We start from the raw sequence: 22,360 nt of genomic DNA on the forward strand, positions 1-22,360 counted from the left end.
TACCTTATACTGAAAATATAAATTCTCTAATTGGGATTAAATATAGTCCCTGATTAACAAGAATGATTCAGTGTCTGTGTGTGTGTGTGTGTGTGTGTGTGTGTGTGTGTGTGTGTGTGTGTGTGTGTACGTGTGTGTGCGTGTGTATTTGCGTGAATTTGTGCGTGCGTGCACATGTGTGTGTTTTTATCTTGGTTTATATAACGCAGCAGTGTGCAGAACTCGCTGGTGTGTGTGTGAACCTAAGTAGGGACAAACAGAGGTCAGGCTAGCTATTCAGTCTATATGTACATTTTGTTGCCATAATTTTGCCATCACTATCAACACAATAAATATCTTGTGACACATTATAACAAAACAAACAAGATCACACTGAGAGTTGAATGTCCTTAATGTGAACCATCAGGGTGGACATACTTTGTTTCTATTTTCACTTGTATGGTTTGCTTTCACAAGGGCCAAAATCAAAAAGTTAAAAATAGTTTGAAAGAAAGATACACTAAAGGTTATTTTGAATTCCAGTCAGATATGTGGCAAGTACTCATTAAAATAAACCCCTTCATTGAATGGAAATGTAGGAGCCCTTTTTGGTTATGTTTATGTTGGCTCAGTTATTGATTGAAGTACGTATGAAAGAACTGCTGAGGGCCAAGGATAAGAACGTTGGGACAACGGGGACTGAAGCGTTTCCCAAGGACTCACCGGCTCCTTGCACATTCTTATATTATCAAAGTAAACTGACATAAAGATGCACCAGTAAAACATGTCTGTATTTTCCATACAAAAAGGACCAGTGAGATAAACATAGAGCTGAACATGAAGTAGACATGCTCCTAAAAATACGTATTCACGAGGGATCCCACTTCTGCTCCCAGTTCGTCTAAGTCTTTTCTATAGCTATGCTGGAAAAACGACTTTGAACAGCCACAAATTTAACTGAAGAATGTACTGCTTTCCACCAGTTAAAGGCCTGTAACGCTCAATTAGGGTTTAATGAAGATGAGAGTTGTTTTTTTTGTGCTGCAGAGTTCCATAACATGTTCAAAACCAGCCAGAATGAACCAAATCAAGGGGCCCTTCTTCAGGGTTGCGTATTTCCGCCTTTAGACTTGTTCCTTTGATGCTAATAACAATAAATATTACAGAGTTGTGCACTCATTTTTTATGTAGCACACTGCCAGGAAACGAAGGCTTGTTAAAAACACCAAGAACAGTACTACAGAAATACATCCTATCCTAAAATCTCCATTCAACAAAGGGGGCTGGGCGATACAATTTCAAAAGATTTCACACACGGTAAACCTGGGTTACAACTACGGGGAGTCAGGTACACATAGTTTTAAGTTTTTATTTCTTTTTTTAAATATATATTTGGATGTGGAGAATAACCACAGCATTATTCTTGAAAGACTAACGCTGAAAGCTGTTTAAGCCTTTGTCTATGCTTTTCTGCTTGGCTGCAAAAGCCTGAGCAGATGAGCTTGTGCATAAACCATGACTACAAAATGCTGAAAATGTGTTCAGTATGGGTGAAGTAGCGAACCTACCACACATTAACTGTGTAGACGGACCGGTATGATTTGAGGCATAGACTGTACGGTATTATATCACGGTATGTTAATTTTATATTTTAATTTCGATATAAATGCTTCTGAAGGGGTAAAATACTGGTTAGGCAGCTATTTTTGTATAGAAGAAGAAGTATTTTTAGAACATTTATTGAGCAAAACTGCAATAGAAAAAAATGCTTAATCTTTTCTTTTTTTTTAAGTTAGCTTCCAGTGTGGATAGTATGGATTTCTTTCTCCACTTGGTCGCGGACCTTGCCGTGTAGTTTTGGCATCCCAATTTGGCTGAAGTGTGTGCGGGCAGGTAATGTGTACCTGTGTTTTGATCATCTCTTTCAAGCCCTTTCTATCGACATTTTGAAAGGGAACCATGTCCTTACACAGGTAAACAGTGACGGCGTTTGTTATCTCGTTCCACCGCTGGCTTTTTTTGTCGTAAGGACTGGCTTTGGAAAATGCCTGCGGAAACGATGTCTGAGATGCAGAGACAGCTTCACGCTACCAGCGTCTGTCTTGTACAGTGAATGAGAGCTCGTGAAGGGACTATTGCGATACTGCCTGTGTAATAGCATACTGCCTGAGAAGGCAGTATCGCTGTCAAATCGGTCCCTGGGAAAAATTACGGTGCGCCGAATTGAAAAGGGAACTACGTTTCGTTACCATATATACCATACCGTTTCGCGTAACTTTACTTTTCACATGAAAAATAAGTTACGTTACTGTATTTACGTTACTTACGATCACACCGGTCTCACGGTATGCTCAAAATCGTGCAAATTCACACCGGTGTACTTTCTATACCGTTTATACCGTACACCCCTAATGAAAAGTTTATCAACTGTTTAATAAAGTGTGAAAATCAGCAATCACTGTACAATTAAACTTCTTTGACACTCAAATAACAGGTCAACAAGGCAGATCCAATACCTTTTTGTGTAGCAAACAAAAAACTAAACTATGTAACTTTTACCTAAGCTTACCTAAACAATGCAACCTATTCACAGGGTAACTAAATATTGGCCTCATTCAGTGAGTTGTTGAACAGGAAGCATATGTATACATTTGTGCATGGTGAGCATATACTGTACGTGTCTTTGTTCCACATGGTTGACAGTATTTATGCAATCTGGTCAGGTTAGTGGAACATTAACTTCCCTGCATTAACATATCTTACCAAGGCTGTCTCTGGCCTTTAGTCATCCATATGCATTTAATATTTGGTCCAATAATAAAAAACAAATAGTTCAACATATAATATCGCTTTGCACACCATAAAACAGTTTGTTTTATTGTGGCCTTGTGAGTAAATCAGATATGTTTTGGAAATACACACTCGTGCACTGCTTGTGTGTGTGGAGTAATGAAGAGCGTTCTTCTGGAATGGGTGAGTGTGCGTGCATTGTGCATGGTGTAACGTTAAAAAGCGTGGCTGACCTTGCGCTCCTTATCCCCGTAATCCAGGCCAAGCGTGTCCATGGCACGGACGATGGCGGCCAGGGACTGGATGGTGTTGCTGTAGACGACAGGCTTGTACTGCTTGACGTCATCGCCTGAGAAACCATCCTCGTGAATGATCCTGCCAAATACACAATAACCAGTTAAACAAATGCAAACACGCAGAAACAGACACACACACACACACACACACACAATCACGTGATGGTAAAAAGTTAATGCATCTTTAAAAGGGGTTTTATAATGCACTCAACTTTACAAGAATACTCACACACACATTCACTCATAAGTGCTGAGACATGAAGATGAACCACTGGAGGACAAGAAAATAGGGCGAATGTGCCTGTGTTGGTGTAGGTTGAGTGCATTCATGTGTGTGTGTGTGTGTGTGTGTGTGTGTGTGTGTGTGTGTGTGTGTGTGTGTGTGTGTGTGTGTGTGTGTGTGTGTGTGTGTGCGCGCGTGCGTGCGTGCGTGTGGGTGGGTGTGTATGTATGGGTCCGTCAGCCTGTGTCCATCTGCCCATCTGTGTTTGTGTGCGTGCATGTGTGCGTGCGTGCGTGTGTGTGTGTGTGCGTGCGTGTGTGTGTGTGTGTGTGCGTGTGTTTATGTATGGGTCTGTCAGCCCATGTCCGTCTGCCCGTATGTGTTTGTGTGTGTGTGTGTGTGTGTGTGTGTGTGTGTGTGTGTGTGTGTGTGTGTTAGGGATGGGTCAGAATATTTGATTATTCGATTATTCGTTCCCGAGGGTCAAAGTCGATTTTTAACATTTGGACCGTTAACATTTTTTCCCATTCAAATAAACAAGAATTTACGGACGGAACTAATGTTGGTTCTGTAGCACTATTAGTTTTTTTATTATTATTAATCATGTACAGAAAAACAATATACACAAGCTTAAATATGAATATATATGCATACAACACAAACACTGTTCACTGTTAAATTTTGTTTTTTTGCGTTTAAGATATTAAGTGATTTCTTGCCGATGATCCATGGCTGCCTTTGTGAATGTCGGCACACATTGAATAATCGATTATTCGTTCATACCACCCACTGATTGTTCAACCATGAAAAATTTGAGTTATTCACATCCCTAGTGTGTGTGTGTGTGTGTGTGTGTGTCTGTTTCTGTGTATTCACATGCCAATGCTGTCAGCTGGTCTCAAATGACCCACATGCACAAATGTCTTTCCTCCAAGCATCTGTATCTTCTCCATCTCTGTGTTCACTGACCAAAGCCTGAACCTACTTTCCAGAGTAAAGCGCTCTCTGATGGAGGGAAGGAAGGAGAGAGAGAGAGAGAGAGAGAGAGAGAGAGAGAGAGAGAGAGAGAGAGAGAGAGAGAGAGAGAAGAGCCAGTGGAGAATAATGGATGTGAATAAAGAGTAGTTAGAGAGGGATGAGGACTGGGGATAAGGGTAGGAGACACTAATGGGCCCAAGCCAAAAATTTCTAAGATAAAGTAAGATGTGAAAAAACTAAGAGGGATTAGCATGGAGGTAAGAGAAAAGTACCAATGGGAACAGTTTAAAGCCACTATGTGTGTACATGGGTTTTATGTGTGTGTGTGTGTGTGTGTGTGTGCTTGAATCACTGACAGGCTGACATTTAAGTCCAGAGTGCTAACAGCTCCCCGCCCTGCTGTTCCAAATGTCACACTTTTTTCACTTGTTTAGGACAGATAGACGGACAGAGAGACAGACAGAAAGAAAAAAGTCAGTGAAGAGAAAACCAATAAGTGATCTTAGTAACAGAGGTTTCAAATCCTCTGATTATAACCTGCATTTTCAAGTTCTTGGGGTTATGGGTGACCACTTGTCTGTAACTGAATGTGTGTCTGTATGTCTGTACATAATGACTAGGTGGCATAACTAAGTAGTAACTAAGGTACCTAAAGCATGAATGGAACATAAAAGTCACACAAATCCTGGGCATTACCAAGACCAGTACAAAGATGATTCTGAATTAAACCCCATTGCTCTTCTTTGGTTGGATTTCTATCTCAGACCTTTGAACCAGTCCGACCCTCTCAGTCATATTTCCATAAACAACAACATAATAAGAGCATAGATCTCATAGATGGTCATGGCTTAAAGTAATGAATGAAGGGTAGTGGGCAGGTAATGGGTTGCTTTTTAACTTTGTTCCCACACGTTCTCAGCGTCTGCAACGTATGGAAGAGGATGCTTTCAAAGCGTCCCTATCAGGTTACCATCCTCTTCAACATCTCTCTCTCTCTCGCTCTCTCAAAAAGAGCGTTATCGGGGAGAGAGATGGCAGGGATTTCAGATACAAGGGCTTAGAGGCCAGAGGCTGGAGAGAGGAAGGGACGTTTGATAGAGGGGTATCCGTTTCAGTGTTTCGGATATTACTTTGTCGAATGTTTCGTCACAACTGCATTTTCCATTCTCGTTCTTCTTGCTCCGGAGACCATACACAACGGTAAATCAATTTCTGGATGAGACGCCACAATTAAAGATTGTCTCTCATCCTAGTTGCCATTATATTAAGGTATAATTGTTTTGCGTTGATAGTTAGCAGGGATGCACTATATATATGGAAGTATATATTCTCAGCCAATTCCCAAGATTTTAAAAAATCATTCATCAAATGATCTGTTTAGCCTCATTTGCAGAGACCATAGACACACCCATAGCCAATACCCAGCTACCTTGGCTGGGACTGGTAATCATCTCAGGGTCTGTGACGGCTACAGCATTACCACACATCAGCAATCCTACAACAGTAAATCAGAGGCACTCGACTATGTCTCACACATAGCACATGTTTGCATCAAAAAGCATTGACAATCATAACTTTAGTAGATTTAGATTCAGATTCATGGAACTCTAGCTGCTTCCTTGTGCTGCTTGTTCTGTTTACAGGGTCACACTCAGAAAACCTACAGTCAATGGATGGCAATGGTTCCCAACTTTTGACTTTGGGTGCCCCACTTAATTGTCATCAAGACCTTTCGCAATCACCTAAAATGCAAACGTTAAACATAGATAAATAATGTAGTGGCTGAGCAAAGCGTGACAACACCCCCTTTACACACAACTATTACTGCAAGGCCATGGCCAGTGGAGACCAGAGGAGACAGCAAAACTTATGATCCCAGTGTGTTTATTTAACACTAATGATGACATGATATCAATAGAAACAGTACAATGGAAAACATAGTGTCGCAAGAAACTAAACTATTTCTGAAATAATAAGCCGTAATACTATATTTACTGAGTGACATTTATAACATTTTCATTTTCAATTATCTGTAATATTTTATTATTATTATTATTGTACATTAAAAAAGCCTCCTCTCCTCACTGTGGCTCAGCCTCAACACTACTTTATGGATGCGATCACAGCACCGAAATAGTGGAACTAAGCTATAGTAGTAACAGGACAGGACGGGATCGGGACCAGCTTGTATGAGGGTTCTCTCTGAATACTAGGATCACACTACTCAAACTGTGAATACAGTGGTGACACCCACACACAGACCCCCATCCGTGCAGCAACAAGGCTAAAGCATTGTGTACTGCTTTCCTTTATTTTAAGACCATTTGGACTTTGGAATAGAGCTTAAAGAAACAGAAGAAACGTTTGCCAGTGACCGACAAAAGTGGCACACACTTTTTACATAGTGTGACACTCTCTTAAGACCCTTTAAGTCTCGTACAAGGCATCCTTTAGCATGGATGCACCAGGTGAAGAACTCAACAAACAGAGCAGCAGCAGATTCAACAGATACAGAAACACAAAAGACAAAGAGCATTTTATAACACTGCAATAATAAGAGCCATAATCCGTGTATGGATCAGATTTATTGGTGGCCGAATTTAGAGGAAGGAATTTGTTTAATTTAACTGCTTCATTGTAGGCCTACTTCCTGCCATGTATCCACTGTCTTTATGCTTCTATCTCTGCTCTTCATCAGTAAAGCATAAGGCAGTGGTTTATAAAGGGGAAGTTGGCCTAGTGTTCAGACTGCCTTGGTTAAAATTGCTTGTGTATGAAAAATGACCATGGCCCCCTCACCAATTGGTTGCACTTCAAAGAGTCCTTCAGAGCGTTTGTGTGTGTGTGTGTGTGTGTGTGTGTGTGTGTGTGTGTGTGTGTGTGTGCGCGCGTGTGTGTGTTAAGTGTGCTCAAATGTGATGTGAGGTGAAGAGGTGGCTGATGGAGTTATTAACCTAATTCAATTAACAGACACACATATTAAGACACAAGAGACCAGAAAGAAAGATACATACTGTAAAAATTGTGTGTGTGTGTGTGTGTGTGTGTGTGTGTGTGTGTGTGTGTGTTTGTGTGTGTGTGTGTGTGTGTGTGTGTGTGTGTGTGTGTGTGTGTGTGTGTGTGTGTGTGTGTGTGTGTGTGTGTGTGTGTGTGTGTGTGTGACAGTGCCAGACCGATATATCGGCAAGCCGATATTGTCCTATCACAGATTTATCGGTATCAGAGTATATGTTTGCCGATATGAAAACTTCAGAAATGGTGTTTATTTATAGATGTAATTACCTCTTCCTCTACTTCGGTGGTTGAAGGACTAAATGCTTAGCACACATCCACATAAACTAGAAGTTTTACATACATTTTTTTGGTCACGGTTAGTAGCTCATCATCATACAGTGAATTGGTTCCTTAAGCTCACGGTTTTAATGTTATGTCGATGTGGCCCAAAGCAGGAGGAGCAGGGCTCCTGGGCTAGCTGCAAATCCCAAAGAACTGCTTTACCTCCAGGATACCTTAATATTTGTATTGAATTACAGCCGATATATCTATATTTTGAATATCGGTAATATCCTACTCACTAATATCGGTATTGGCATTGGCCACTAAAATCCAGTAACAGTCGGGCTCTAGTGTTTGTGTTGCTGACTGAATCACTAACGTAGGCTTTCATGCATGAGAACCTTTTCTCATTACCCACTCTACAAGCCCTTCTGTCAGCAATGAGAGAGCTGTGTGTATGTGTGTGTGTTCGTCTGTGTGTCTGTGTGTGTGTGTGTGTGTGTGTATATGTGGCCACTGTGCCACACAGACTGTTGACCTGAAACACAGTTTTAATTTCACACTGCGTCAGGGAGACCGAAAGGCATATGGGCAGTTTTTCCGTAGTTTTCTATGACATCAGCAGAACGGTGGCAATCTTGCATGACACCCGTTGGCTGTCATGCAAGATCTCGTCTTCTCCACAGATATTAGTCCACACAGAATATCAGTCGCTACAGGCCATAACCATCATGTGGGGCTGCTGATATATTGTAGAATGGTGTCATTGTCATCATATTTTCGGTAGTTTTGTCAAAATCAGAATCTAGTCAATCCACGAAGGATGCAGTCACCGCAATAGCGCATTTTAAATTTGTGAGATGTCTGTCCACAAAAAACTGTACAAAACAAATGACAATGTTCAGGAGAAAGTGCATCTCGGCCCAAAACAAATGTATTAAATTATGACAGATATAGCAAAGAGCATGTCAACCTTCATACTTTCACCCACAACCTCTCCAAGTATGAGCTAATATATTGCCTCTTATATAAGCCATCGTCTTTTAATATTTGTGTCTGATTCTGTACGCCACACACACTGTGCACTGTGAACAGAAACACGCGTACATAAATCAGTCTTTGAGTATCCATTTCCTTTCAGTTGCAACTGAACACCCTTTACATAAAAATAAACAAACGTAGAGTACATTGCTGTGCAATCATCTCTTTAAATACATAACATTATTTGACCTCAAGTAGGCCTACAAAAAAATAATAGCAGGAATATTTAAAATGATATTCCAATATTTTTTTCATTTGGAAGATGTTGATTTTTAAAATAAGAATAGAATAAGAATCACGCTATTAAAGAAGATGGATTCGAGATGGATTCAAGCCTGAACCTTTTATAGCCTCATGCAGACCTATATTCACGTACTGCAGTGCAAATAAACATTGGCTTGTAAAGCTGACTGCTATCGAGATAAATTATCAATACAGATAGCGATAATTATATCCCAGTCTATGAATGCAGTTTACCGCTATGGATGCGATAAGAGGACTGTGTTGAGTAACGTAATAGGCTATTACCTCCAACATGTCCTCCACTAGCACAGTGACCATGGTGACTATGAAAAAGATACCTGGTTGGTTATTCACAAGCTCAGGCATTCAAAAATCAACCTTGGTGCGAATACAATTAAAGTTGCTTTTGCACAATACGGAAATAATGTGGTTTCCATTAAGGGGGTAGTTCGGGATTTTGGACATCGGACCTCATTTCCAACTGAGCCAGTGTGTTATTTATCATTGGAGACCGTTTTCAACACTTTTCATTCAGTCCTTGCAGAAATCGCTGGTGCTAGGCTAGCGCAAGTCGAGGGGAACTGCTAGCCTGCCAATAAAAACAGTTTTACCCACTCCAAAGTACACCCAAGGCAAACCAATTATAATGCCCAACTATCGTTGTAAAAGCGGGCAACCGTTAATGTCGAGGCCTGCTTACTCCCTACGTATGTGTTCAGGGAGTACTGATGCAAGTGTGAGAGTGTGCAACACTGTATCTCAGAAGGAACGCGAGAGGACAAGAGAGAGCCAGGAATGTGTTGGGAGATAATGGACGTGAGGGGAGAAGAGGACAGGAGGCGGATAGGGACATAGAGAATGAAAACCAGAGAGAATAACTATAAATAACCCTAAGGTGCCAGCAACACACACCCCAACCCTACCCAGCACGCTCACACACACACACACACACACACACACACACACACACACACACACACACACACACACACACACACACACACACACACACACACACACACCCACTCTGATCTCTGAGCATTTTGTTTCTCGCCTTGAGGTCAACCTGGAACATCCTGAACACATACATACCCCCTTCCATCATGCCTCACCTCCCTGCTCTGTCAGGGAGTCCGGGTGCTGCTGCAGCACCCAGCAGCACGCACTCAACATCCCAGAACAAAAAAAAAACAGTGCCAACACATTGGTATTAGCTGGCAGGCAGTTTAAGGTGATATGCACATGAGCTTAATGCATGGAGAAATATCAGATATATGTACAAATGCGTTGCGAATAGGCTAACACTTTAAAAGGCTGAAGGTCTCATGTGTCATAATCTTAAAGGTCCCATGGCATGAAAATATTCTAACATTAATATGAGTTCCCCTAGCCTGCCTATGGTCCCCTAGTAGCTAGAAATGGCGTTAGGTGTAAAACGAGCACTAGGTATCCTGCTCCGCCTTTGAAAAAATGGAAGCTCAAACGCGCTGATTTGGAATTTTCCCTGTATGTAGGGGAAATGTTACCTCCCTTTTCTCTGCTTTGCCCGCCCAGAGAATTTGGCCTGCCAATGAGACAATGAGCTACGGCCGTGCGAGCGCTGTGTGTGTGTGTGTGTGTGTGTGTGTGTGAACACACTGTTACGCAACGCAAGTGTTGTACACTTCTTTGCTATTTCGATAATCGTTCTGCTGTTGGTGTTATGGCACATATCACGCAACACAATACGGCAAGCCTGCATTTGGTGAAAAGACTAGACTGCGTCTCTGGTATTTCCACAACGAGACTCAACAAGGGTTATCTCAGCCATGGTTGAGAAGGAATTGGGGGAAAGGAACTTTGGCTTTGACTCCCTGAAGTACATGCCACGACATGGAGGAGAAAGGGATTGTTGCTCGCGATTGTCTCCCGCCGGAGCTCCGCTGCCCGCTCGCCGCTGCCCGCTCGCCGCTGCCCGCTGCCGAGGCACTGCCACCGCAAGGCACCACCGGCGCTGCCCACTGCTCGCTGCCAAGGCAGCGGGCAGCGGGGCTCCGGCGGGAGACAATCGCGGTCAACAATCGCGGGCAACAATCCCTTTCTCCTCCATGTCGCTGTTCACACTGTCTACTTCAGATTGAAGTGGAAGAACCAGAGACGTCGGAGAACGAGGCGCACACAGATTTTTGCCATGATAATATATATTATATGATATAGATATCTATGTATAATGTGATATTATTTAGATATAGAGCTCCAGGTATCCCACCGGAGCACCCAGAGTGTTCTAGAATATTTACAGAACACGGCCAAAAGCTGTGTGCGCCTCGCCATTGCGATACATCCACTGTAAACACGAGCGCATGGTACCGTGGTGCTCAGGGCCACGCCCCCACCCTTTGCCTTGACACGCCTCTAAAAAATGGCACATTTGTGGAGAGCTCATTGTGGGACTGGCTAGTAGTGGCTGTAATTCTGCACCAAGGCTGAATTTCTTGAATGTCTTGAAGTACTGTATTAGGGGCCCACTAACAGCTATATTAAAGCATTCATAAAGTAGCATGCCATGGGATCTTTAAGAAGATAACCAAGTTGGCAATAGCCTATGGGGACATTTAAATGTATTTTAATGGGCAAAAACTTTACCCCATGTAACTGTGAATCAATGGTAGCATTTTGTTTTCATTTATTGTTTATTGGGATTTAAGTCAATAAACAATAAGGGAAGCCTATCGTTATTGAAAGTCAGGGCAATTGAATGATGAATAATGTAAAAGCAGGATGGCATTAATTGTCTCAGTGACTGAACCTGATGACAGGGTTTGTGCGCAATAGTCTATATCTGCAGATTTCAAGTCGACCGGCCGATCAACGCTGAAGTGTTGTGTATCGGCCGATAATAATTGGTGGCCAATCAATCGGTGCATCACTAGTTCTTTGCATGGCTAAAGGCCTCTAAGAGCATACCTGCAATTAAGTAAAGTGGGAATAAGTTAAACGGATATGGTTGTTGACATACTTTGTCTCTCTTAATGCCCACTACTTAGGGCTGAACATATGTGATGAAGACTTCCAACGTTGTCGAAAATCACAATGAGCTGGCGTATCCAATCGAGCATGTCTCTGTGCAGACTGCCCGCAGTGATTTGAGTCTTGAATAATTAATGTGCGCCAGCTACGATAGATGTTTACTGTCTCCAACCACCAGAGGGGAACAGTCAGAGCCATCTAGCCTAAGATATTCTAATTTTATTTTATTCATTCATAATTTGACATCAACATCTAAACAAAGATGTTTCTGAGGAAATAAACCCTTCAAAAGGCCTTAAAATTTAAATTTGTGTTGGATTGTGAAGGGCTAAATGAAAGCACCTTTGTCAGAGTACTGCTGACTCTAATGACTAACTAATGCTCTAAACTAACTAATACTGCTGACTAATGCTATGCAGCTTTATGATTGGTGGTCCTGCTATAATTTCACAGCGGTTGAGTAATGTAATCCAATGAGATTTATTTCAAATGAAAGTGCAATTGACCAATCATATCTTCCCTCTAAATGGATGGGCTTTGATATCGCTAACTTTATGAGTAGTTCCGCCTGCTGTGAGGGACACAAATAAAATAAACTAGCTAGCTAGCTTATGGGCGTGATTTGGTTTACCTCATGATGGCAGCCGCTGCGAACGTAACCACTAGTGAGGAGGTCATTGTTTCTGATTTATTATGCACACCGTTCTCTAGGTTAATTCTTAATAAAAAGTTGGAGATAATAACAGGGAGACCCACACCAGAGATAAAATTGGTTCAGAAAACCAAAGCTTTTGAAAGACATTTCAACTCCACCAACTATCGCGATACCAGTGGCTGATGAGATCAGTAAGGAGAAAAAGCATTACTGTTGGTGTTTGATTTGTCTGCCGTCATGTGTTTTGCACCCCAGGCCATTGCCTATGTATGTCTATACATTCTAAGTGCACACACAGCTTGTGTGATGTTGTGATTATTATTCTCCGTGCTGTTTGATCGTTGTATTGCTAAGGCCGGACTAGCGTATTCATTTTTGTTTCAGAACTAGAATTACAGGTAACTTTTCCAGTACTATAGAGAGGACACAGTAAGCTACTATAGAGAGGAAACAGTACGCTAGGCTGGTGGTCTGCTTTTTCACGACGGGGAAGGGGGGTTAGAGGGCCAAGGTTTAAGAGTCACGATTTCTCTACTGCCAACCAAAGTGCTCAAAGTAGAAGAAAAAGAGGACAGAATCATCTAAGTTAGCCTTTAGCTCAGAGCAGCAGATGTGAATTGCCATTAAGTATTTATAGGGATGTGCTGGCCAGGTTTGTTTCTTTACAGTGAAACCTGCAGGTTGAGGTCCCTGAAGAAAGATCCATAGACTCTGCATTCTTGCAGGCTTCCAGCAATGATGTGTGATCATAACCGCATCATGCATCATCATAAATGATACCTGTTATCATGTTATCATTAATAAGCAGGCATCTCATTCAATGTACCATTTGACTGTTGAGGTAGTGCACTTTTGTTTCTTTGTTATGAATCCTCCATTAGTACCACCTATGATAGAAAATTGCCATTATGTGAGTCATATAGGACATGCCCTCTCCAAGCGTGGTTGCTTTCAGCAAGGTGAAAATTCAGTGTATACACCTATCCAGTGCTGCACCTCAAGGTGTATCAAATCCTGGTTGATCTGATCAATGGCTCGTAGTTTTGATCCTCTTCTGGAGTTCATGCCAACTCTTCATATTGGTCATTTGTGTTTTTGAATACCCATGTTCTTTTAAATGACTAGCTAGTAGGGGTGTAACAATACGCGTATTCGAACCGAAATATTTCAGTACGGGTCTAACGGTTCGATGCACGTTTCATTTCGGTACGTACCGAAAAAAATAATAATAATAATATTTTTTTTTATTGATTATCACACACTCTTTTAGTGTCTTGTCTTGTCCTGATGTTTTGTGTTGAGGACCACAATGGAAATAAGTCCTGGACTTTATTGTGTTTTATCCTCAATTGTATTTGATGTCTTTTCATTTGTTTGATACAATTTTAAAAATCAAATCAAAATCAAATAGTTTAATAAAATAATAGAAACTGCTGTACTGAAAAACATACCGAACCGTGACTTAAAAACCGAGGTACGTACCGAATCGTGACTTTAGTGTATCGTTACACCCCTACTAGCTAGTTACGATATTCAATGGCTGAACACATTAACCTGGCTCAGACATGATGACGAGGGCATGACATGTTATCTAGGCAAAAAGTATTGCGTCCCTACGTTGCCACATGCTGCCGGCTTTGTAAGACAGAGGTCCACAAAAAACAAACATAAAAACTTTAATTAAATGATTGTAAATGGAACATCTCCACATAATTATTGTCAAGAAGGCCAACCTAGTTACTTTTCAGCCTCTAGGTCAGTGCTAACATCAATGACGCAATGGGGGAATTCACCGGACAGATTTTGGATTTGGCTGGTGGCAGAGTTGTCAAAATCCCCAGTTTGGGGTGTAATGGTTGATGAGACCACGGACATCTCTGTCATTAAGCAAGTGGGTCTTGTTGTAGTTTAAAATACTTACTGAATTTGGATTCTTTTATAGTTTTTTTGGACCTGAAAAAGTACTGTTGAAGCACTGTTGTTAAAACCAAAGTGCTGCGTGAAGTGTCTGCTGGGTATGCTGCAACTTTGTATGAGACCCTACTGAGAGTCATCAGGGATGATAATACACTACCAACTACCAAGCTGGCCTCCTTCGCCAGTGATGCAGATTGTCATGGTGATCATTTTGAATTCTTTAATGGAGATATACTGTTGGAGATATACTGAGTTGGAAAGAGACTCCATGACTCAATTCCTGGCCTAATAACTGTGCGGCACATCGCCTCAATCTGGCCGTGTCAGACTGCATTAAGGGCAGAGGGGAGTGCCATACCACAGCAAATATGCCAGGACTGCCATTACAAGCCGTTTTGAAAATCTGCTTCTTCTGACACCACAAGTGGGCGTGTCCACCTAGATATGTGCTGGATAGATCAGTCTACCAGCCTACCCAGTGGACTGTAGCAAACATTGCTCATCTATCCATCATACATCTAGGTGGACACTCCCACTCGTGATGTCAGAAGAGGCAGATTTTCAAAATGGCTTGTCAACAGCTAATCACACTCACACCTGGTGGTATAATGTCACCTTATTACTACTTAATGCATGAATTGCTTTTGTAAAAAAGTTGACACCCCCTCCCCAACAGACTTAAGGAGAGGCGCTTGGATGTGTGTTGAAAGGTGCTATCGATGGACCAGACCAGGAGGCCTTGGAAGAAGTGCATGAAGATGAAAAATACGAGGCTGAAATGTTGCCTCTGGTTGTGAACTGTGAAAATAAACAATGCAAAGTTAACTGCCCTGTAATAGGGCAATAGTTTGTTAACTGTGTTAACTGTGTCTAAAATAAAGAGATATTTAGATCTTTATGCTATCTTCAGACACAGTTAAAGGCTTATGCCCCACCCCCCTATTGACACCATATTATTTACAGTAATTGTTTATTGATTGCTTATGTTCAAAAAAGTACCTACATGTACTCATGTACTCAATCTCTAGTGTCTACCATCTCCAGAATAAGTGGAAATTGGTTGGTAGTTCATCACTTGGTGTGACCACATCTGTATAAGAATACCCCATTCATAATGTGGTAATGGGTGATGCTAATGTGGCTTATCTAGCCTCAAATCCATGTCTATCTTGTGACAATTTAATTGTACAAGAGAGCCTGGAGGAAGCCTAACAATCAACAAGTGTTTATTGTGCTTGAGATGAGGCAAAGGTTGCACCGGCAACTCGATAGACCAATGGCTGGCTTCAACCATGAATCTGAGTGTAAACCGAAGTGAGGGAGCTACACTGGCAAACCCATTGCTTTGTGTCAGCTAAGATTATGTCTTATGGGACGGTAAAGACAGATCACATTGCAAATTGCGTTTCAGGGAGCCTCTAACCCACCTAACCAAACCATACTCAAGACATGTGCTGATATGTTTTGGGTCAAGTTCTGTATGGTACGCCTCACTGTTTAATTTGATTCTGAGATGTGAGAAAAGCAATCTGTGTTTGTGTCACATGTGATTTGTATCAAGGGATAGACAGATGGATGTAAAGATGGAGGGACAGAGGGCATCAATGATAAGTCGATTAATCGATTCGAAAGTTCATAGACAGAACTTGTATCAAATGTAATTTTGATAATAAATGAATTATTTAGTTTTAGTAATTTATAACATAACTACATAAAACAAACATGTTATGCTTAATGTTACAGTTAAGTTATATTATTTGTTCATGGATCATTATAAAAGGTTCACTGTATTATCATTGTAAAAGGATCATTATATACAGTAATTTAGGGATGCACCGAAATTTCGGCCACCGAAAATTTTCGGACGAAAATGGCCCAAAAGCGCATTTTCGGCTTTCGGCCGAAACACTTTCATCACCGAAACAACACGGCCGAAACAGGAAATTGTGATGACGCAAACAAAAACTGCGGCCAGCACACGCTTGTCTGGATAAGCGCCTCTGCGCCAACAAACGAATGACACCCCTAGCTAAATGTAGTAATCTAGAGAACCAGCTACAACCTTGTTTTCATCCAAACGAGCCGTCTTTAGCGACGGCTCACTATGAGACAGCTTCTATGAGCTGTCGGCTATCAGCCGCGAGTTTAGGGACCGTCCGCAAAGTGCCGACAGCTTCTATGAGCTGTCGGCTATCATCCGCGAGCTTAGGGACTGTCTGCAAAGTGCAAAACGGAAAACGGTGTTGTTGTTTTTTCAGTGCTAAATAAATATTTTTATACTTTTAATAATTGTAATTGATTTAGTATTTGAATTGCAATGCCTTGATTTTAGTGAGGTTAGTACACAGTCATAGCTATAAATGCAATGGTAGGCCTACTAATAATTGGCATAATAATTTATTTCGGTGTTTCGGTTTTCGGTTTTCAGCCTTGGTTTCCTCATTTTCGGCCAGTTTCGGCCAAGAATTTTCATTTCGGTGCATCCCTACAGTTATTAGTTTAGTTTTCTTGCCTGCTTGACAGATAGAGCAAACACATTTAAGATGTAGCTCTGGACTACACTTGTGATGACTTCTATTATTTATTATTTATAGAATAAATTAATCATTGATTATTTGAAAAATGTATGTATGGATAAATCGATTATCAAAATAATCTGAATTGCAGCCCTGTGGATGGATCAACATGTGGACAGACAGATTGATGGACGAACAGACTGGATCTAGACTAGATCAGACTTAATCTATGGATGGATAGATAGAGGGATAGATTCATTTTTTATCATGGGAAAGTTTAAAGAAGTTGGAAATAAAAAATATTATTAAAATATAATGTAGCCGCATGTGCATTTTCAAAAGAAAATGCGTGTGGTTGCGCCAACTCGTCGTATGCACAATATTCTGCGAGCTTGCTGACATTCGAATGCTACCGAGGCTATTGAGCGAGCACACAATTGCAAAAAGATTCAGCATGTCCAATAAGGCCCAGAAACCAAGTTTCATAATTCTTTATAAAACTGGGCGTGGCTCACAGCCGTATAGGTTGAACACTAGTTGTAGCGCCCCCTGTAGTCACAGCGGGTCACAACCTTCTGTACATCCTGTCTACATATGCAGATGTATATTTTGGCTTGCTTTGCAACCACACTAATAAATCAGCAAAACATTGAGGGGGGATAGAAATATAGAGGCAGCCATGTAATGGGGTCACTCAAGATGTGAGGCCAAAATGTAATTAGTCTACCATCTGTCTTCCTACGCATCAATTTTGAGTAATTACAAGGAAGGCTCAACAATGAACACAGCAGGAAAGATAGGAACAGATCAGGTCATAATAGAATACAGTGGGTTCAGGGCGGTAAAAGCTACATAAAAAAAGCTTATTTTTTTTGCCATCAGCTGACTCCAGCTGACTAGTGTGGCCAACGTGTCGCCACAGTAACAAAACTTCTTTGATAGTTGCTATGGTGTGTTGAACCGCTCTGACTCGAGCAAAACCACACATACACACTCACGATGGACACAGCCACACTGTCCTCAAACAAAAGATCTTTGTTTCCCATATGTAGCGCTAAGTGGATGGACCGCACCAACAAACAACCCTACACAGATACACACACTGGCAGAAATAACAAAGCTGTAGCAAAAACATTGAAGAACGCAAAACATTAACCATTGATACATCATTTGTGTATTACCAAACCAAATTCACAAAAAACGAAATAATAAACTACACAAGCAACTAAAAACAAGCTTGCTTTAAATATTACAGGAAAGGGACAGGAGCTATGATACATATCATGTTGAAAAAGGAAATGACTAAAGACAGATGAGCGCAATGGCGTGAGGAAATCAAAGGAAAGGATAGAGGAAGTGATGGAGGACAATATAAGGGGAAATGTGTTTTTGTGCAACAGTAGGGCTTGTCTGTGTGTGCTTGACAACAACCCAGCTATTGGTTGCAAATATGAACCTTATATTACAAAAAGGTTTGTAGGCCCACACAAACAGCATGTATGGTAAGACACACACTAAACCAACGTACTTTGATGCATAAAGACATACAAACACACACACTGTTCACACTGAAATATGTAAACACTGTTTACATATTGCATTTCTGTTATATTCCAAGCACAAACCCCCAGCAGGAACATAATTCAGTGCAACCTAATTCTAAGCTCCTCCCACCCCCAACCAATCAAACCAATCAATCGTTACTTTTCTCCTTAACCCTTGCCTTGTCCCTATCATCAACATCTCCCCTCACCTCCACCCTTTCTATATCTCTCCCTCTGTTTAAATCAAACTAACTTTGTCTGTTTATCTGTCGCTCTTCGTATTCACACACATGCACCCCACCCCCAACCTTTTCCCCTTTCGAATGGGATCAAACCTAATTAGACCCTGTTCTGGAGTGCAAACACACACGCGCTTGTGCAGATGCACACACAGCACAAAGTGGGAGTGCACAACACCAGGACCTCGAGCATGTGCATGTGATGTTGCACAGCCTGTGGGAAAGAGTGCAGCCACGAGGGGACCACTAGCTGTGTATTTGCGCTCCCTTGCAGTCGGACACCGTAGATTCCATTTGCATGCAACAGCGGGGCTAACGCAACAACACAAACACTTCCTTTTTCTTCTTTTTCCCTCATGTAAGATAGGCATGAGTTTCAGGCATCTATATGTATATGTATCTGCCTCTTGGTTTCTCTGTTTCTGATTCAACACATGTGTGACTGACCTCCCGAATGGCCTCCCAGTGTGGGTGCGATGTTTTATTAAACACACAGACACAGGAAATAGAAGCCCTGGGCTCCTGCCATGCTACACCCTCAGAGCAAGCAATACAGGAAATGGTTTTAATCCCAGCCGTAGAGGCTCTCTCCAAATAAAACCCATTGGGATTCAGGAGAGCCTGTGTAGCCTCACATAGACACCACTGAAACCAAATACAAACATATTTATTTGTGTCGGTTATCTTCCCAGAAAACAAGCTTTTATTGTGTGAAAAGAAGAGGGAATTAAGATGGCAATCGCCAAGTATATCCACTCCCATCCACACTGGAACAGAAGCAGCAAGAGGGGACAAGAGAGAATGAGAATACATTTATAACATGTCTGCAATAAGGGGTATAAGGTAGGAGGGTGAGGGGGTTATATATATATAATGAAACACAGCAACGCACACGGTAAAGAGTACACTCTGGAGGCCGGCTTTGCCAGCTGGGCGGCCAGAGAACTTTCACACATGCCTAAAAGCACACACATACACACACAAATACCCCTCTCAAACAGATGGTAACATGCTTACACTCACATGCACACTGGGACCAGAGAGAGAAAGTGAGGAATATGCTGTTCACACATGGCAGACTCGTGAGTTGCTAGCATAGATATCACATTGACACAAACACACACATTAGAGCCCTCCACTACACCTGCTGAAGAAACTACATGCAAAAAATAACTCTTGCTCATGAACGTTCTTTACACCTTTCTTCCTTTCTCTTAATACTTCTTACATCCATTTATCCAGCCTACTATTTGTCTTCCTGGCTGGCCTTTCACACAAAAACTCTCTGTCACTCTCTGTCTGTCTGTCTGTCTGCCTGTCTGTCTGTCTGTCTGTCTGTCTGTTTGTCTGTGTGTGTGTGTGTGTGTGTGTGTGTGTGTGTGTGTGTGTGTGTGTGTGTGTGTGTGTGTGTGTGTGTGTGTGTGTGTGTGTGTGTGTGTGTGTGTGTGCTCTCTCTCTCTCTCTCTCCCTCTCTGTGACAGATGCCGTCCCTCAGCATGAATGCAGAGTGATTTCACAAGTTGGCAGATCATTCTCTCAATGGTCCCTTCTCTCTCCTGCCGCAATGTCTCATGCACACACAAACACCCCCACACATACAGTGAGGCTTGCAAAGGGCTATAGTATTAAGAATAAGATAATAGATAAGCAGTCACTGAACCATACTTATAATATTGGAAACACAAATAATTCTCTAGCAGTGCTGCCTTGTGTCTCCCTCTCCCTCTCTCGCGCTCTCTCTCTCTCTCTGAAAAAGGCAAAGCTGCGACCCAAAAAGCCACTACTTTGTTGTATTTGTATGGCAGGTGTTGCTATCAAACAGACGAGGCAGGGCTTCATAATAACCAGTATAACGTGGGAGTATAAAATTAACGGGGAGAAAGTCGGCAATTGGAATGAAGTGAGCTCACTGGGGTGCTTCTTGTCACATTCTCCCCCTCTCTCTCAAACATAAACACACGGGCTTGTGATAGGAAACAGCGGTGCAGGGAGCGGTAAGGGTGCAGAAGGGAACATAGAGACGCCCCATCACACATCACTCCGATTCACACAATTAGAAAGAGTTTTGCTTGTTGTTAATGCGACGTAACACTCAGGTATCATGTCGTAAACATGCTCAAAAACCAAATCTGCCATAATGCTCGTTTAGTAATGCAGATCATAGACAATATTCGACAGAAACAGGAACAAGTTGGTTAGAGTGAGGAAGTAAAATATTGTTTCAAATGCACTGGGTGTGTATAATGTTTCACAAGTATAGATAGTGAATCACACATCCACAAACAACTAATTTAGGTTCATAAATGTACACTTACTTCATCTGTTTGACAATGGTGCTTTTGCCCGACTCCCCAGCCCCTGGTAAAGAGGAGAGAGACATCACATCATGTCGACTGTTCAGTGGTGGAGTGGTTGGAAGAAACAAGACCCTAACTAGTCCAGAGATGGTTGAAGATATAGGGATGGAGACGCTCGGCCACATACCCACCGTTATAGCGACCCCCACCACCTGCTATACCATTAGGCCTAACTAAAGGCATCGGGGGAAGGGACAAGTGCGTCGTGTTGTGGGGTTGTCTGGTTCACAAAAAGGCTACTATACAGTCATAAGTTAATTAACATTTACACGAATAAAGCGTGGCCTACGTGTCCACAGTAAAAGGACTGCTGGCTATGGGGACGCGAACATAACGGTAAATCACCTCACCCACAAAACGCCCTCAAACAGATCATTTCATGAAAGGAAAAGTGACTTTTCGTCACGGTGTTTGTGTTATTATTACGTATCTAAATCTCGTCTCGGCTTGTCTTACCGAGTAGCAGTAGTTTAACGTCTTTAGCCATGGTGACACCATCTTCCTTGAGGTTTTTCTCGATGGCTTTGCTTCGGTCGAGAGCCGCCCTCTCCTCTGCGCTCAAAGTACATCCCATGGCTAGCGAACACAGCTTGGTAGCGTTAGAGGTACTGGATTCCCCCACCAAATAATACGAAGAGAAGTGTGTAAAACACCGCCGGGGCGATCCCCTTTTCTTCCTCCTTTTCCTCGGGTCGGCGCTGCCTGTGATCCTTCTATCCTCCCTCTCTCTCTCGTCGGCTGGACAGATCGGCCCCTCGCGATTGCTCAAATCGGGTAGATAGCAGCGCTAAAACATTTAAAAATCCAGTCGACGTGGTTTGCAGCGAGACTTAAGGTAAAATACGCAACGAGATGTCTCGGCTATACTTTCTAATTTGTTCAATCTCTGTCGTGGTTCCGCCAGTCCACGTCAAAATCACGGTCCCCGAGGGTCCACTCTTTTCCTCCTTGTCTTCTTGTGTTACTGGGCGGCGGCGACAGAAGCAAGCAGCACTCGCATAGTTTTGTTAAAGCACAACTCCTGCTCACAATGGACGGTTATCCTGGGCGGCAGGATCTAGCTCAGCATAGATGCCACGAATCCCAGCACATTCGATTGGGCTCGCTTGCTCGTCGGTGACGTCAGAAGAAGAAAAAAAATATCAACCTACAGCGGAGCACTGTAAACCAGGGAGACGCAGCATACCCTACCCAAGACAGCAGGAATCACGGATGTAAGGAATGAGAGAGAGAGAGAGAGAGAGAGAGAGAGAGAGAGAGAGAGAGAGAGAGAGAGAGAGAGAGAGAGATATATTAA

General features: G+C 42.1%; 1 protein-coding gene across 3 annotated transcripts in view; it reads right to left on the reverse strand.

Moving 5' to 3' along the window:
* gnao1a (guanine nucleotide binding protein (G protein), alpha activating activity polypeptide O, a) overlaps positions 1-22,151 on the reverse strand; it is a 67,727-nt gene extending 45,576 nt beyond the window's left edge. For all 3 annotated transcript variants that reach the window (XM_084477257.1, XM_084477259.1, XM_084477258.1), the window contains exons 1-3: positions 21,520-22,151; positions 21,022-21,064; positions 3,003-3,144 (exon numbers count right to left, since the gene is read on the reverse strand). In XM_084477257.1, the coding sequence (XP_084333383.1) occupies positions 3,003-3,144; positions 21,022-21,064; positions 21,520-21,637 (303 nt within the window). In that variant the 5' untranslated portion in view covers positions 21,638-22,151. The remainder of the gene's footprint in view (positions 1-3,002; positions 3,145-21,021; positions 21,065-21,519) is intronic.
* Between the last annotated feature and the right edge of the window lie 209 nt (positions 22,152-22,360).

Source organism: Micromesistius poutassou, assembly GCF_964030765.1.
Source record: "Micromesistius poutassou genome assembly, chromosome: 13".
Classification (NCBI taxonomy): Eukaryota; Metazoa; Chordata; class Actinopteri; order Gadiformes; family Gadidae; genus Micromesistius; species Micromesistius poutassou.